We start from the raw sequence: 15,017 nt of genomic DNA, 5'->3' as shown, positions 1-15,017 counted from the left end.
TATACAAGCTGTACACTCACTACTTTACATTGTAGCAAAGTGTCATTTCTTCAGTGTTGTCACATGAAAAGATATAATAAAATATTTACAAAAATGTGAGGGGTGTACTCACTTTTGTGAGATACTGTAAATCCCCTTTCTTCCCCATTCTAATGCTCGGTTAGAATTTCAGCAAGTCGTCTTCACCACATATGGATGCCTAAATGCATTGAGTTACTGCCATGTGACTGGCTGATTAGCAGTTTGTGTTACCAAGACATTGAACAGGTGTACCTAATAAAGTGGCCGGTGAGTGTATGTTGGCATTCTAACAAAGCATATAATATTATTTATTATATAGTGTGGAGTTTAATCTGTAGTGTTGCAGAATGCTTCCATTGAGGGAAGAGATTTTCTATAGCTGTGCATGTAGAGTTGGTTCCCCCTTTTTTCCTGCATGCTCAGTGGTGAGGGTGCATTGGCTATATTTCTAACTGCGTGCTTAAAAAAAAAAAAAAATTGAACATTTTTTTTTATTTCTCCTAACAAGAACAATCGGACACATCCACATAGCTAATCCCTTTGCATAAGTGTGCCTGGAAGTTTGGGAATTTTCCTTTAGTTGTAACGGACAATAAGTAAAAACAGCTCGCTCTGCATTCTTTCTTTCCTGTGCAGGGGTTAATGTCCAAAGTCTCCGCCCTAATCTATACAGACTGGGTTTCCTGTTCCTTGTTCCCAGAATGGCGTCTGCTGCTTTAGAAGACGAGCTGAGCTGCTCCATCTGCCTGAACCTTTATACGGAGCCGGTGTCACTGAGATGTGGACACAACTTCTGCCGGGATTGTATTGTGACTGCTCTGGATACACAGGAGGGGTCCGGAGTTTATTCCTGTCCGGAGTGCAGAGAGGAGGATGTAGAACGTCCTACTCTGGAGAAGAACAGGAAGTTGTGTAACATTGTGGACAACTTCAGATCTACACAACAAAAGGAAGAGAGCGGTGAGGTCCTCTGTACGTATTGTGTGGATTCTTCGACAGCAGCTGTTAAGACTTGTCAGCATTGTGAGACTTCTATGTGTGATAAACACCTGAGAGCCCACAACAAGACAGTGGACCATGTGTTGGTAGAACCCACCTCATCCTTCAGTAGTAAAAAATGCCCCATCCACAAGAAGCTTCTGGAGTATTACTGCTCCGAGGATGCCGTCTGTCTATGTGTGTCCTGCTGTCTGGTGGGAAAACATAAAGGACATGAAATGGAACTTCTTGAAGAGGCTTTGGAAAAGAAGAAGGTAAAACTGAGGAATGTTCTAGAAAAATTGACCACAATAAAAGAGACAACTGAGAAGAAAATTCAGAATCTACAGGACCACGAGAAAAAAGCAGGTGATGAGCAGAAGAGAGTCACTGCTCTGTTTGAGGATATGAGGAGACAGCTGGAGGTCCAGGAACAGAGAGTCCTGAGTGAGATCTCCAGACAGGTAGAGGAGGTCTCCTTGTCAGTCACTCATCTCATCAAACAGTTGGAGATACAGAAGGACGAGCTGTCCAGGAAGATCGCTCACATGGATAAGCTGTGTAACATGACCGACCCAATAACTGTCCTACAAGATCAGGAGTCAGACACAGGTGACCAGAATTTGGAGGAATCTTCTGTTCGTGATCTGGATTATGTTCTCATATCATTCATGTTACACAGATCTGTAACTAGTCTCATCTCTAACCTGTCTTCAATAGTTGCCTTTCATGAGCAAGAGGTGACAGATTTGTTGCTGGATGCAAAAACTGCAAACAATTTTGTGGCTTTAACCGAAAACCTGAAAAAAGCATCAAAGTCTAAAACAAGTCAGAACAGACCAAAATTACCTGAAAGATTTACAAAATTTTACCACGTATTGAGCACCAAGACCTTTCCCTCTGGGCGGCATTACTGGGAAGTAGAGGCCAGTGACAACGGAAAATGGGATGTTGGCATTTGCTACCCCAGTATAGGAAGATCTAGTCTCGGAAATGATGAGAAGTCTTGGAGTTTCCGCATGGAGGATCAAAACTATTCAGCTTTACATAATTCACAGATACAGAAGTTGAACCCTGGGTCTGTGGTGCAGAGATTGGCAATAGATCTGGATTATGACGGTGGCCGTCTGTCCTTCTACCAGCTGTGCAACACCATCAGACACCTCCACACCTTCACCACCACCTTCACCGAGCCCCTCCATGCTGTGTTCTATGTAAATGAGGGAGCCTGGGTGAAGCTTATCTCTCCAGTGTTCTCTGTAAAACAATAATTTATGAGATTTCCTATATTTTACGGCGTTATCCAAAAAAAAAGTGGGGGGGTAGGTGAATATTAGAGAGTAGGTGAGTAAAGATCTTGACTGTAGCGTCAACTGGTGTATGTGTGTTGGTGTGCATGCACCACAACAGGCTGTATATGCGCAATGCAGTATGTTAAAACTGATTTTAAATCTCACCCCAGCGCCCAACTACATTTAGTACATCATAGTGCAGAAAATGGAAAATTGTATCAAATACTTACCATAATTTGCCAAACCATGGTGGCATATTGCCATATGTGTGGTGCCAGGAAAATGAAAAAATTACATCAAATATTTACCACAATTTTCCATTCCTCGTGCCAATCCATCGCAGCGTACATGTGGTGGTATGCTGCCATGTTGGCACCAGGAAATGTGAATGCCTTGTGTGTTGTGTTGGCCAAAAGTAGTGCCACTATATTTTTTGGTGCATTAGGACTTTTAAGGCCACATTCACACTAATGTAGTATGACATTAGCTGTACATATGCACTTTTTTTTGCGCATTGTTGTTCATGAGTAGGACAGTCCATTCATTCCAGTGGGCTGCCCTACTTGCGACTAGCCTCGATCTAGGAATCATTTTGTAGGCTCCGAGCTTGTGTTTGAAAGTCTCATCACTACAGTTGCATTTTTTCTTTCCAGGTATTGGCCTTTAGGTATTGAGTTGATCAGATGTGCCGGATGGGCACTTTCAAAATGTAAAAGTGAATTGCCAGCTGTATCTTTCGGATACAAATTAGGACAAAATTTACGTCCTATCATCAAATATAATAATCAGCATTCTACATTCAGACGTATTTTGAATACTCATTGGCATCTCCTAAAATATGATCCTACATTAAGCTTGTTTGTAGACTCGGAACCACATGTCACATTTAGACGTAATCAGTCTCTCCGTGACATACTGGTAACCAGTCATTGCACCACATTAGGGTCCATGTGGTTCACGCCCCCGCGGCACCTATCATTGTAGGGCATGTACCTACTGTCAATTCACCAAACCAGGTAAAATGGTACATTTACCAACAGGTAAAAATATGTATTGTAAAGTGAATGTATCACTTTGTCAACTGCAATACCATTGATATAGTGCATTTGCATACGTGTGGCTGTGGAAGCTATTATGTGGGCAAGACCAAAAGGTACTTTGTAAAAAAAAGGATTAACCACTTGACGACCGCCGCACGACGATGTACGTCGGCAGAGTGGCACGGGCAGGCAAAAGGGCTTACAGGTACGTCCTTGCCTGCCCGCGGGTGGGGGGGTCCCATTGCCCCCCCCGGTGCCTGCGGCGGTCGGCAAATCCTCCTGTCGATCGGTGGTGAGGGGGAGGCCATCCATTCGTGGCCCCCCCCCTCACGATCGCTCCTGGCCAATGGGATCATTTCCCTGCCTCTGTATTGTACACAGAGGCAGAGGAAATGATGTCATCTCTCCTCGGCTCGGCATTTTCCGTTCCGGCGCCGAGGAGAGAAGACTAGAATGTGAGTTACACAAACACACACATACAGTAGAACACGCCAGGCATACATTACACCCCCGATTCCCCCCCCCCCCCCGTCACACTGACACCAAGCAGTTTTTTTTTTTTTTTCTGATTACTGCATGGTGTCAGTTTGTGACAGTTAGTGTAGTGGGACAGTTACTGTTAGCCCCCTTTAGGTCTAGGATACCCCCCTAACCCCCCCCCAATAAAGTTTTAACCCCTTGATCACCCCCCGTCGCCAGTGTCGCTAAGCGATCATTTTCCTGATCGCTGTATTAGTGTCGCTGGTGACGCTAGTTAGGGAGGTAAATATTTAGATTCGCCGTCAGCATTTTATAGTGACAGGGACCCCCATATACTTCCTAATAAAGGTTTTAACCCCTTGATTGCCCCCTAGTTAACCCTTTCACCACTGATCACCGTATAACTGTTACGGGTGACGCTGGTTAGTTCGTTTATTTTTTATAGTGTCAGGGAACCCGCCATTTATTACCGAATAAAGGTTTAGCCCCCTGATCGCCTGGCAGTGATATGTGTCGCCCCAGGCAGCGTCAGATTAGCGCCAGTACCGCTAACACCCACGCACGCAGCATACGCCTCCCTTAGTGGTATAGTATCTGAACGGATCAATATCTGATCCGATCAGATCTGTACTAGCGTCCCCAGCAGTTTAGGGTTCCCAAAAACGCAGTGTTAGCGGGATCGGCCCAGATACCTGCTAGCACCTGCGTTTTGCCCCTCCGCCCGGCCCAGCCCACCTAAGTGCAGAATCGATCGATCACTGTCACTTACAAAACACTAAATGCATAACTGCAGCGTTCGCAGAGTCAAGCCTGATCCCTGCGATCGCTTACAGTTTTTTTTGGTAGCGTTTTGGTGAACTGGCAAGCACCAGCCCCAGGCAGTGTCAGATTAGCGCCAGTACCGCTAACACCCACGCACGCACCGTACACCTCCCTTAGTGGTGTAGTATCTGATCGGATCAATATCTGATCCGATCAGACCTATACTAGCGTCCCCAGCAGTTTAGGGTTCCCAAAAACGCAGTGTTAGCGGGATCAGCCCAGATACCTGCTAGCACCTGCGTTTTGCCCCTCCACCCGGCCAAGCCCAGCCCACCCAAGTGCAGTATCGATCGATCACTGTCACTTACAAAACACTAAACGCATAACTGCAGCGTTCGCAGAGTCAGGCCTGATCCCTGCGATCGCTAACAGTTTTTTTGGTAGCGTTTTGGTGAACTGGCAAGCACCAGTGGCCTAGTACACCCCGGTCATAGTCAAACCAGCACTGCAGTAACACTTGGTGACGTGGCGAGTCCCATAAGTGCAGTTCAAGCTGGTGAGGTGGCAAGCACAAGTAGTGTCCCACTGCCACCAAAAAGACAAACACAGGCCCATGGTGCCCATAGTGCCCTTCCTGCTGCATTCGCCAATCCTAATTGGGAACCCACCGCTTCTGCAGCGCCCGTACTTCCCCCATTCACATCCCCAACCAAATGCAGTCGGCTGCATGAGAGGCATTTTCTTTATGTCCTCCCGAGTACCCCTACCCAACGAACCCCCCCAAAAAAGATGTTGTGTCTGCAGCAAGCGCGGATATAGACGTGACACCCGCTATTATTGTCCCTCCTGTCCTGACAATCCTGGTCTTTGCATTGGTGAATGTTTTGAACGCTACCATTCACTAGTTGAGTATTAGCGTAGGGTACAGCATTGCACAGACTAGGCACACTTTCACAGGGTCTCCCAAGATGCTATCGCATTTTGAGAGACCCGAACCTGGAACCGGTTACAGTTATAAAAGTTAGTTACAAAAAAGTGTAAAAAAATAAATAAATATATAAAATAAAAAAAATAGTTGTCGTTTTATTGTTCTCTCTCTCTCTATTCTCTCTCTATTGTTCTGCTCTTTTTTACTGTATTCTATTCTGCAATTTTTTTTGTTATTATGTTTTATCATGTTTGCTTTTCAGTTATGCAATTTTTTATACTTTACCGTTTACTGTGTTTTATTGTTAACCATTTTTATGTCTTCAGGTACGCCATTCACGACTTTGAGTGGTTATACCAGAATGATGCCTGCAGGTTTAGGTATCATCTTGGTATCATTCTTTTCAGCCAGCGGTCGGCTTTCATGTAAAAGCAATCCTAGCGGCTAATTAGCCTCTAGACTGCTTTTACAAGCAGTGGGAGGGAATGTCGTCCCCCCCCCCCCCCCACCGTCTTCCGTGTTTTTCTCTGGCTCTTCTGTCTCAACAGGGAACCTGAGAATGCAGCCGGTGATTCAGCCAGCTGACCATAGAGCTGATCAGAGACCAGAGTGGCTCCAAACATCTCTTTGGCCTAAGAAACCGGAAGCTACGAGCATTTCATGACTTAGATTTCGCCGGATGTAAACAGCGCCATTGGGAAATTAGGAAAGCATTTTATCACACCGATCTTGGTGTGGTCAGATGCTTTGAGGGCAGAGGAGAGATCTAGGGTCTAATAGACCCCAATTTTTTCAAAAAACAGTACCTGTCACTACCTATTGCTATCATAGGGGATATTTACATTCCCTGAGATAACAATAAAAATTATAAAAAAAAAAAAATGAAAGGAACAGTTTAAAAATAAGATAAAAAAGCAAACAAATAATAAAGAAAAAAAAAAAAGCACCCCTGCCCCCCCCCCTGCTCTCGCGCTAAGGCGAACGCAAGCGTTGGTTTGGCGTCAAATGTAAACAGCAATTGCACCATGCATGTGAGGTATCACCGCGAACATCAGATTGAGGGCAGTCATTTTAGCAGTAGACCTCCTCTGTAAATCTAAAGTGGTAACCTGTAAAGGCTTTTAAAAATGTATTTATTTTGTTTCCACTGCATGTTTGTGTGCAATTTTAAAGCATGTCATGTTTGGTATCCATGTACTCGGCCTAAGATCATCTTTTTTATTTCATCAAACATTTGGGCAATATAGTGTGTTTTAGTGCATTAAAATTTAAAAAAAGTGTGTTTTTTCCCCCAAAAAAATGTGTTTGAAAAATCGCTGCGCAAATACTGTGTGAAAAAAAAAAAATGAAACACCCACCATTTTAATCTGTAGGGCATTTGCTTTAAAAAAATATATAATGTTTGGGGGTTCAAAGTAATTTTCTTGCAAAAAAAAATAATTTTTTCATGTAAACAAAAAGTGTCAGAAAGGGCTTTGTCTTCAAGTGGTTAGAAGAGTGGGTGATGTGTGACATAAGCTTCTAAATGTTGTGCATAAAATGCCAGGACAGTTCAAAACCGCCTCAAATGACCCCATTTTGGAAAGTAGACACCCCAAGCTATTTGCTGAGAGGCATGTCGAGTCCATGGAATATTTTATATTGTGACACAAGTTGCGGGAAAGAGACAAATTTTTTTTTTTTTTTTTTTTTTTTTTTGCACAAAGTTGTCACTAAATGATATATTGCTCAAACGTGCCATGGGAATATGTGAAATTACACCCCAAAATACAGTCTGTTGCTTCTCCAGAGTATGGGGATACCACATGTGTGAGACTTTTTGCCCTAGATGGGCACGGCTGGGGCACGGATAAGCCATGGAAGGGCACGGATGAAGCATGAATGAGCCATGGATGAGTACAGATGAGCATGGCTGGGGCATGAATGAACTATGGATGAGCGCGGATTGAGCATGGATGGGCAGATTGGGCATGGCTGGGGCATAAGTGAGCCATGGAAGGGCATGGCTGGGGCATGGATGAAGTATGAATGAGCCATGGATGAGAACGGATGAGCATGGCTGGGGCATGAATGAACTATGGATGAGCACGGATTGAGCATGGATGGGCAGATTGGGCATGGCTGGGGCGTAAGTGAGCCATGGAAGGGCATGGCTGGGGCATGGATGAAGTATGAATGAGCCATGGATGAGAACGGATGAGCATGGCTGGGGCATGAATGAGCTATGGATGGGCGCAGATTGGGCATGGATGGAGCATGAGTGAGCCATGGATGGGCAGGAATGGGCAGATATCAGCGCTGTGGGCACCTCAGATCCAGCCCACAGCACTGCTGCACCCAGCTCCTTCCTCTCCTCGCACACTGTACCGATCAGTGCGAGCAGAGGAGCCAGACCGGACATGCTTCAGTCCGTTGACAACTGATCGCTCCAATCGTTGATAAAGTGGTAAAGGGCCGAAAACGGCGATTATACTATAATTTTTTTTTTTTTTTAATCAGCGACATTGGCAGCCGAGTAAACCGGAAGGGACGTTGCTTCTGTGTGTTTACAAAGGAGACTGAAGCAAAGCCATTTCTAGTCGGGGGGAAGTGCCAGATCGTGGATCAGGTCTCCCGGTGTGACGGGAGGCCCGGGAAGAGCGGAGGAAGGCGCCCTCCCACTGCTTTAGGATAACAACTGAGCGGCTTTTAGCCGCATCGGTTGTTATCCCTGAAGAGCCGACGGCCCGCTCTAAAAAAAAAAAAAAAAGGGTATAAAAATGTATAATGCTGTACCCTTGGGGTTGATAGGCAGGACAGTCTCAACCCCTCTGTCACACCTGTTTGGTAATATTAGTGTGAGACCCAGTGGTAAAGAGAAAACACAGTAACGGTACACTACATAGTATATTTACCGTAACCTTGGAACCCGTCACTTCACCCGCGCTGTAATAATAGATGGAGTCTCACACAAGTTGTCAATTAAACACTTGGAAAGTTTACTAAGAGGATGTTTAGCACAATAAACACTGCGGTAACTGAGATATAAAGAATGACAATAGAAAACAGTCAATGTGTACATGAACTGGGAATTCAATAATCACATGGAGGGTATATGCAGACAGATGCTCAGCGGGACAAATGCTCAATATCATACAACACTTATATTAAGCACTTTCCCACTGCAGCCTCAATGCACACCCCAGACCCAAACATATTACATTCACATAAATAGGATAATGCAGTATAATATTGGATCCTATACTCTATGGCTCCCCCTAGGCTGCAATTCAATGTTCAGAGAGTATAATGACACCCTGATGCCTTGCTGAGGGTGATAAGAGTGCTTTATCTTGATTTATTCTTCAGCTAGCTCTTTGATTTGAACTGCAGTTATTTGTAATCCAACATGAGGGAACATAAAGAAACAGACTGTAGAATGATGAGTGTAATGAGAACTATTCCTTTGGTGATGATGAACAGACAACACTCCTTTAACTCTTCCTTGTGAACTGTAATAGTAATGCAGTACCACCTCTACAGCATGGGTTGTAATGAACCCCAGAGTTCCATTGTGCATGGCCTATGAATAAGCAGAACCACCAGTCTCACCAGCAAACAGTATATTCTATTGGTCTGGGCAAGTGCCCGCTCACCACAACAGGCCCAGGTACCGTAGGATTCCTTCCAAACTCTTTTCCTGAGATCTCCGTCTGATCCGAAGCTGGCGCCGTCACACCGCACTGCTCCTTCAGATGGCTGATGACTGGAATACAGGAAAACTCCAGAGGTCTTGGGTCCTCAGGCTCATCCACACTCGGATCCAGCTGGCTGTGCTCTGGAACTCCTCAGAGGCTGATCGATTCCGCTCCGTGCCTTACAGGCTGCAGTCTCCTGGTCACACTCGCAGACCTCACTGCATGCAGGTATTGAATGGCATCCCAAGAGGCCGGAAACATGCCACGCCTGTCCCTTTTATCTGCCTACCCGGCAGGCTGTGCAGTAACTTTGCCTTGTGGGTCTGTGGCTGGGCATTGTGGGTTTAGTAGTTCCAAGAATTAAGTTAACACATGAGTCCTTTCCTGATTAAACTACATCCCACACAATGCTTTGTAACTCTGATTACAGAACTGGTGCAGAAGTCTCAATAGCACTAAACGGATGCTAGAGGGAGCCAAACTCTTATCCAAGAAACAATTTATCATTAACATAATAGCTTGGGTAGTAAAACCCCTGCGCTACATATATATGTAGCAAGGTCCCAGGCCTCCTTCTGTCTAATGAGAACCTCCAGGGCCAGAAATAGCTGACATCCTTCTGTATATAGTGAGTTGCGAGCCATAGTGGGTGCAAGATGATTAAAGTCATTGGGCGCCAGACACTTGAATGCAAAAGAGAGTTTATTTCTCTTAAACTTTTGGGGGAGAGAGGGTTAGGGTCAGGACACCCTTAGGTAGTTGCAAGTTCAATTGGCAGACTCCAAAACTTCAACAGGAGAACAGCCATGCAGGGAAAGGCATCCAGCGAGACGCCACTTCTGCATGTGCAGGAATGCTGTCTCCTATGGCAACAGTCTTTACCAGTTCCTAACTCAAAGCTTAACAGTTCCTTCACTTCCACTACAATCACTTCTTGTAGTTCTTCAGCCCACTGAGCTCCCAGTCTCTCTCACCAGACTAGATGATTCACTGCCACTGAATCCCTCGAGCTCCTCCAATCTTAAGGGTAGTACCTTCCTCAAGTGTCACCCCCACCTCTCTGCTGGGTCCCTAGCTTGGCACTCAAGATACCTCACCTCATTGGCCGGCTCGGTCCCTTGCTTGACACACAAGGCTGCTCTGCAAGCCACACCTCCGCTGGTTGGGTCCCTGACTTGATTCGCACTGAAGTTTCCCAATTCTTCACCGTCCCCGGTTGGTGAGAATACTGCTCCGGTACTTGCTTCAGTTACTCACTGTGGTCCCTGGTAATAAGGCGGAAGGTCCCTTAGTGGCGACAGCTTCCCCTCTACCTTTGACCACTGACAGGTTCTGCCGGCCAGAGAACCGTCACTTTTGATTGGACTGCAAGCCGCAGTCCCAACCCTGTGCTGCTCTCTTGCTTCTGGATAGGCCCTCAGGCAGCCTAGCAGCCAGATTTGCCCGGGATAGGCCCAAACTCCAGCCTAGCACCCCGGGCAATACAACACACGTCCACCCAGACAGCCGTCCAGGTAACACAGAACACCGATCACCTGACTCCACCCAAATATATAGGTTCTCCCAGCAGGCCAAGGGATTCAAGAAAACCCCTGCCCATTGGCTGAGACACCCCACCCCACACTCCACTCCTAATCTGACCTTGGGTTGCCCTTCTCGTATCTAGTACCACCAAGTACCCGGCCACCTAGTGGTAGAAGAGAAAAGTGCAACAAGGCCAAACTTTGGGAGAAATCAATGGATCTCTAACAATCAACCACGATAATTATTCCTGGCAAGTAAATATGTGAGGAGCAACCCTGTCTAAACTCCAGGGTGCTACATAAACAAAAGCAGCAGTCTGATGCAATAATGCGTTTCAAGCAGAATGGGGTGGTAATAACCGCTATGCTGACTCCATTGTACCCCCACTGGATCTCCATGAGGTCAATTCACATGAATCTGTTGATGGGATGGATCCCAGTTAGGGAAGTGTTGTAGGGTATTACTCATGACTGCAGGGCCATTTCAGTGAGGATCTCTGGATGTTCATTAGTGACGTGCTGGACTCGCCTCCCGGCCGGCTGATCTGCCGTCTCTCCTCTGTTTCCTATGGCAGGTCTTCCTCTTGGCTCGGTGTTCCAGTGAGTCACTGGGCAGAGAGAAGCGGAGGTGTGGGCGCCTCGAGCACTTCTGGGTGAGCCTCTGTTCACACAGGATGCATCGTGGATTGCCCAACTCTCTCCTGCTCGGCTTGTGAAGGGTGGCGAAGGCTAGGAGCAATCGCTGAGAGGTGATTGGTGACTAGTGGGAGCCACACCCGTGACGAATGCTGCTGCAGGTCCCTCATACTTCCTCGCTGAGCGAGGTGGCTAGAACGGCTATGGGAAGCCAGTAGATGGTCCGCGGAGAGCGGGCATTGGGTGCAGATGGAGGCAGGGGTGTGCCGGAGCAGGCACAAAGAGACCCTCCCTAGGAAGCAGTGCGGGAGCGCCGGCCCTGCCCATGGCACACCTGCAATTCTCCTGTGCTGCGGCACACAATTTGAGAAACACCATCCTACAGCATCAATCACTCACCAGCCAGACTGGCAAAGGACATTCCACAGTTTCTGGTTTCATGGTAGCAATGTCAAGTGATGACTTGATGCATTTCCCCGTTCTGCCTGGTGACAGTACACTGATCACCGCTCCCTGTAATCGGGAGCGGTGATCAGTGTCGTGTCACACATAGCCCCTCCCCCCCATAGTTAGAATCACTCCCTAGAACACACTTAACCCCTTCACTGCCCCCTAGTGGTTAACCCCTTCACTACCAGTCACATTTACACAGTAATCAATGCATTTTTAATCGCACTGATCGCTGTGAATGGTCCCGAAATAGCGCCAAAAGTGTCCGATTTGTCGGCCATAATGTCGCAGTCACGATAAAAATCGCTGATCGCCGCCATTACTAGTAAAAAAAAAAAAATTAATAAAAATGCCATAAAACGATCCCCTATTTTGTAGACACTATAACTTTTGCGCAAACCAATCAAAAAACGCTTATTGCGATTTTTTTTAACCAAAAATATGTAGAAGAATACGTATTGGCCTAAACTGAGGAAAAAAAATGTTTTTTTATATATTTTTGGGGGATATTTATTATAGCAAAAAGTAAAAAATAATGCGTTTTTTTCAAAATTGTCGCTATTTGTTTGTTTATAGTGCAAAAAATAAAAACCGCAGAGGTGATCAAATACCACCAAAAGAAAGCTCTATTTGTGGGGAAAAAAGGACGTCAATTTTGTTTGGGTGCAGCGTCGCACGACCGTGCAATTGTCAGTTAAAGCGATGCAGTGCCATATCGCAAAAAATGGCCTGGTCATTGAGGGGGCAAATCCTTCCGGGGCTGAAGTGGTTAAAGGGTAACTCCGCTTTTCTGGAACAGCACATTTAAAGGAACAGCACATTTATTTCTGAAACAGACCACAAGTAAACATCACTTGCTTTGGGTTCTTCCTGTCCTCTGTAGGGTTAATGTGTGAAGCCTCCGCCTTCTTTATGACAACAGATTTTTAGTTTCGTTTCCTCTTCCTTGTTTTCAGAATGGCGTCTGCTGCTCTAGGAGAAGAGCTGCGCTGCTCCATCTGCCTGAGCCTTTATACGGAGCCGGTGTCACTGAGATGTGGACACATCTTCTGCCGGGATTGTATTGTGACTGCTCTGGATACACAGGAGTGGTCCAGAGTTTATTCCTGTCCGGAGTGCAGAGAGGAGTATGTAGAGCGTCCTACTCTGGAGAAGAACAGGAAGTTGTGTAACATTGTGGACAACTTCAGATCTACACAACAAAAGGAGGAGAAAAGTGAGATCCTCTGTACGTATTGTGTGGATTCTCCAGTGGGAGCTGTTAAATCTTGTCTACATTGTGAGACTTCTATGTGTGATAAACACCTGACAGCCCACAACAAGACAGTGGACCATGTGTTGGTGGAACCCACCTTGTCCTTTGGAAGTAAAAAATGCTCCATCCACAAGGACCTCCTAAGGTTTTACTGCTCTGAGGACGCCATCTGTCTATGTGTGTCCTGCTGTCTGGTGGGGAAACATAAAGGACATGAAGTGGAACTTCTAGAAGAGGCTTTGGAGAAGAAGAAAGATAAACTATATAGTGTTCTAAGAAAATTGACAGCAACAAAAGAGACAACTGAAAAGGCAATTCTGAATCTACAGGACCAGAAGAGAAAAGCACAAGATAAAGCAGATGATGAGAAGAAGAGAGTCACTGCCCTGTTTGAGGATATCAGGAGACAGCTGGAGGTCCAGGAACAGAGAGTCCTGAGTGAGATCTCCAGACAGGTAGAGGAGGTCTCACAGTCACTCAATGATCTCACCAAACAGTTGGAGATACAGAAGGATGAGCTGTCCGGGAAACTTGATCACATTGAGAAGTTGTGTAACATGACCGACCCAATAACTGTCCTACAAGATAAGGAATCAGATACTGATGAAGTCCTTCAAGATCAGGAATCAGATACAGATGACCAGAATGTGGAGGAATCTTCTGTTCCCGATTTGGACGATTTTATGATCTCTCTTGTGTTGCACAGATCTATAACTGATCTTATCACTAATATGCAATTAAAAAGCAGCTTCTATGTACAGGATACAACTGATCTGCGACTGGATGAAAAAACTGCCTTTACTTCTGTGACTTTATCTGATGACCTGAGAACAGCAACCCGCTGTGAAACACGAAAGATTAGACCAAAATTACCAGAGAGATTTACATTATTCAGTCAGGTGATGAGTATGGAGAGTTTTTCCCATGGGAGACATTACTGGGAAGTAGAGATTGGTGACTGTGGGGATTGGTATGTGGGTGTTTGCTATCCCAGTATAAAGAGAGATGGAAAGGAGTCTGGTATTGGGTATAATAACAAGTCCTGGGATTTTGGCATATGTGGAAATAAATATTCATGTGAACATAACTTTCGATTACAGGAGTTAAACCTGGATTCTCCTGTGCAGAGATTGGGAATATATTTGGATTATGAAGGTGGCCGTCTGTCCTTCTACCAGCTGAGTGACCCCATCAGACACCTCCACACCTTCACCACCACCTTCACCGAACCCCTCCATGCTGTCTTCTATGTTAATAAGGGAGCCTGGGTAAAACTCATATCTTCGGTGTTTTCCATAAAATAATAATTTGCAACATATTTTTTTTTTTCTACCATTTTGTCAATACAAATAATAGAAGGTGAAATCATTTGGGGAATAATAACAGCTGGGACAAGTAAAAGGGGCACTACATTAACCCCTTCCCACCTAAGGGTAAAACAAATCTTAATGCCTAAGTACAATTTTGCAACTTTGACATGTGTTGGTAAAACTGTACATATCATCACAACTCCTTTGTGCATACAGCTGGATTCTACTTTTTTTTTTTTTTCAGGACAAATTTGAGTTTCATTTGGTGGTAAATGGTTATGGATATCTCCTGTGTTTTTTTTTTTTTTTTATCATCAAAGAAAAACTGACCCAAAATAGAAAAAAAAAATTAAAAATGTAGCTGTATATTTCTTATTACTACTATAATCTACCACCAAGAGCAACCCAAAATAAATTCACCTGCTTCTGACAATTGCAGTGTCACCACATATGTGTAAGTTATTTGTTGTTTGTACCCGTAGTACAGCCCAGAAACCATAGTGCGCATGTCGTTTTTTTTTTCCCCACCTATAACACACTGACACTGATACTAATTTACAAAAAAAATAAAAAATCCTGCCCAAAATATACTGACACTGACCCCGATCCTTGACCCTGAACGTGACCCAAACGCTATCCTAGATTTACTGCTTTCCATCCGGGCC

At 45.2% G+C, this 15,017-nt stretch overlaps 2 protein-coding genes across 2 annotated transcripts; both read left to right on the top strand.

Moving 5' to 3' along the window:
* Positions 1-677: 677 nt before the first annotated feature.
* LOC141148548 (E3 ubiquitin/ISG15 ligase TRIM25-like) lies at positions 678-5,645 on the top strand. The gene has a single exon (XM_073636095.1). It carries the CDS (start codon positions 723-725, stop codon positions 2,268-2,270), a length of 1,548 nt encoding a protein of 515 aa, XP_073492196.1. The 5' UTR covers positions 678-722; the 3' UTR covers positions 2,271-5,645.
* A 7,056-nt stretch (positions 5,646-12,701) lies between these two features.
* On the top strand, positions 12,702-14,799 carry LOC141148547 (E3 ubiquitin-protein ligase TRIM39-like). Its single transcript, XM_073636094.1, has one exon. It carries the CDS (start codon positions 12,745-12,747, stop codon positions 14,344-14,346), a length of 1,602 nt encoding a protein of 533 aa, XP_073492195.1. The 5' UTR covers positions 12,702-12,744; the 3' UTR covers positions 14,347-14,799.
* The last annotated feature ends 218 nt before the right edge of the window (positions 14,800-15,017 follow it).

Source organism: Aquarana catesbeiana, linkage group LG06 (assembly GCF_042186555.1).
Source record: "Aquarana catesbeiana isolate 2022-GZ linkage group LG06, ASM4218655v1, whole genome shotgun sequence".
Classification (NCBI taxonomy): domain Eukaryota; kingdom Metazoa; phylum Chordata; class Amphibia; order Anura; family Ranidae; genus Aquarana; species Aquarana catesbeiana.
This window is presented reverse-complemented; position numbering and strand designations above follow the sequence as displayed.

Bases quoted from the DNA above. Each gene is read 5' to 3' on its own strand.
- LOC141148547 (XM_073636094.1), top strand. From the start codon at position 12,745: ATGGCGTCTGCTGCTCTAGGAGAAGAGCTGCGCTGCTCCATCTGCCTG.
- LOC141148548 (XM_073636095.1), top strand. From the start codon at position 723: ATGGCGTCTGCTGCTTTAGAAGACGAGCTGAGCTGCTCCATCTGCCTG.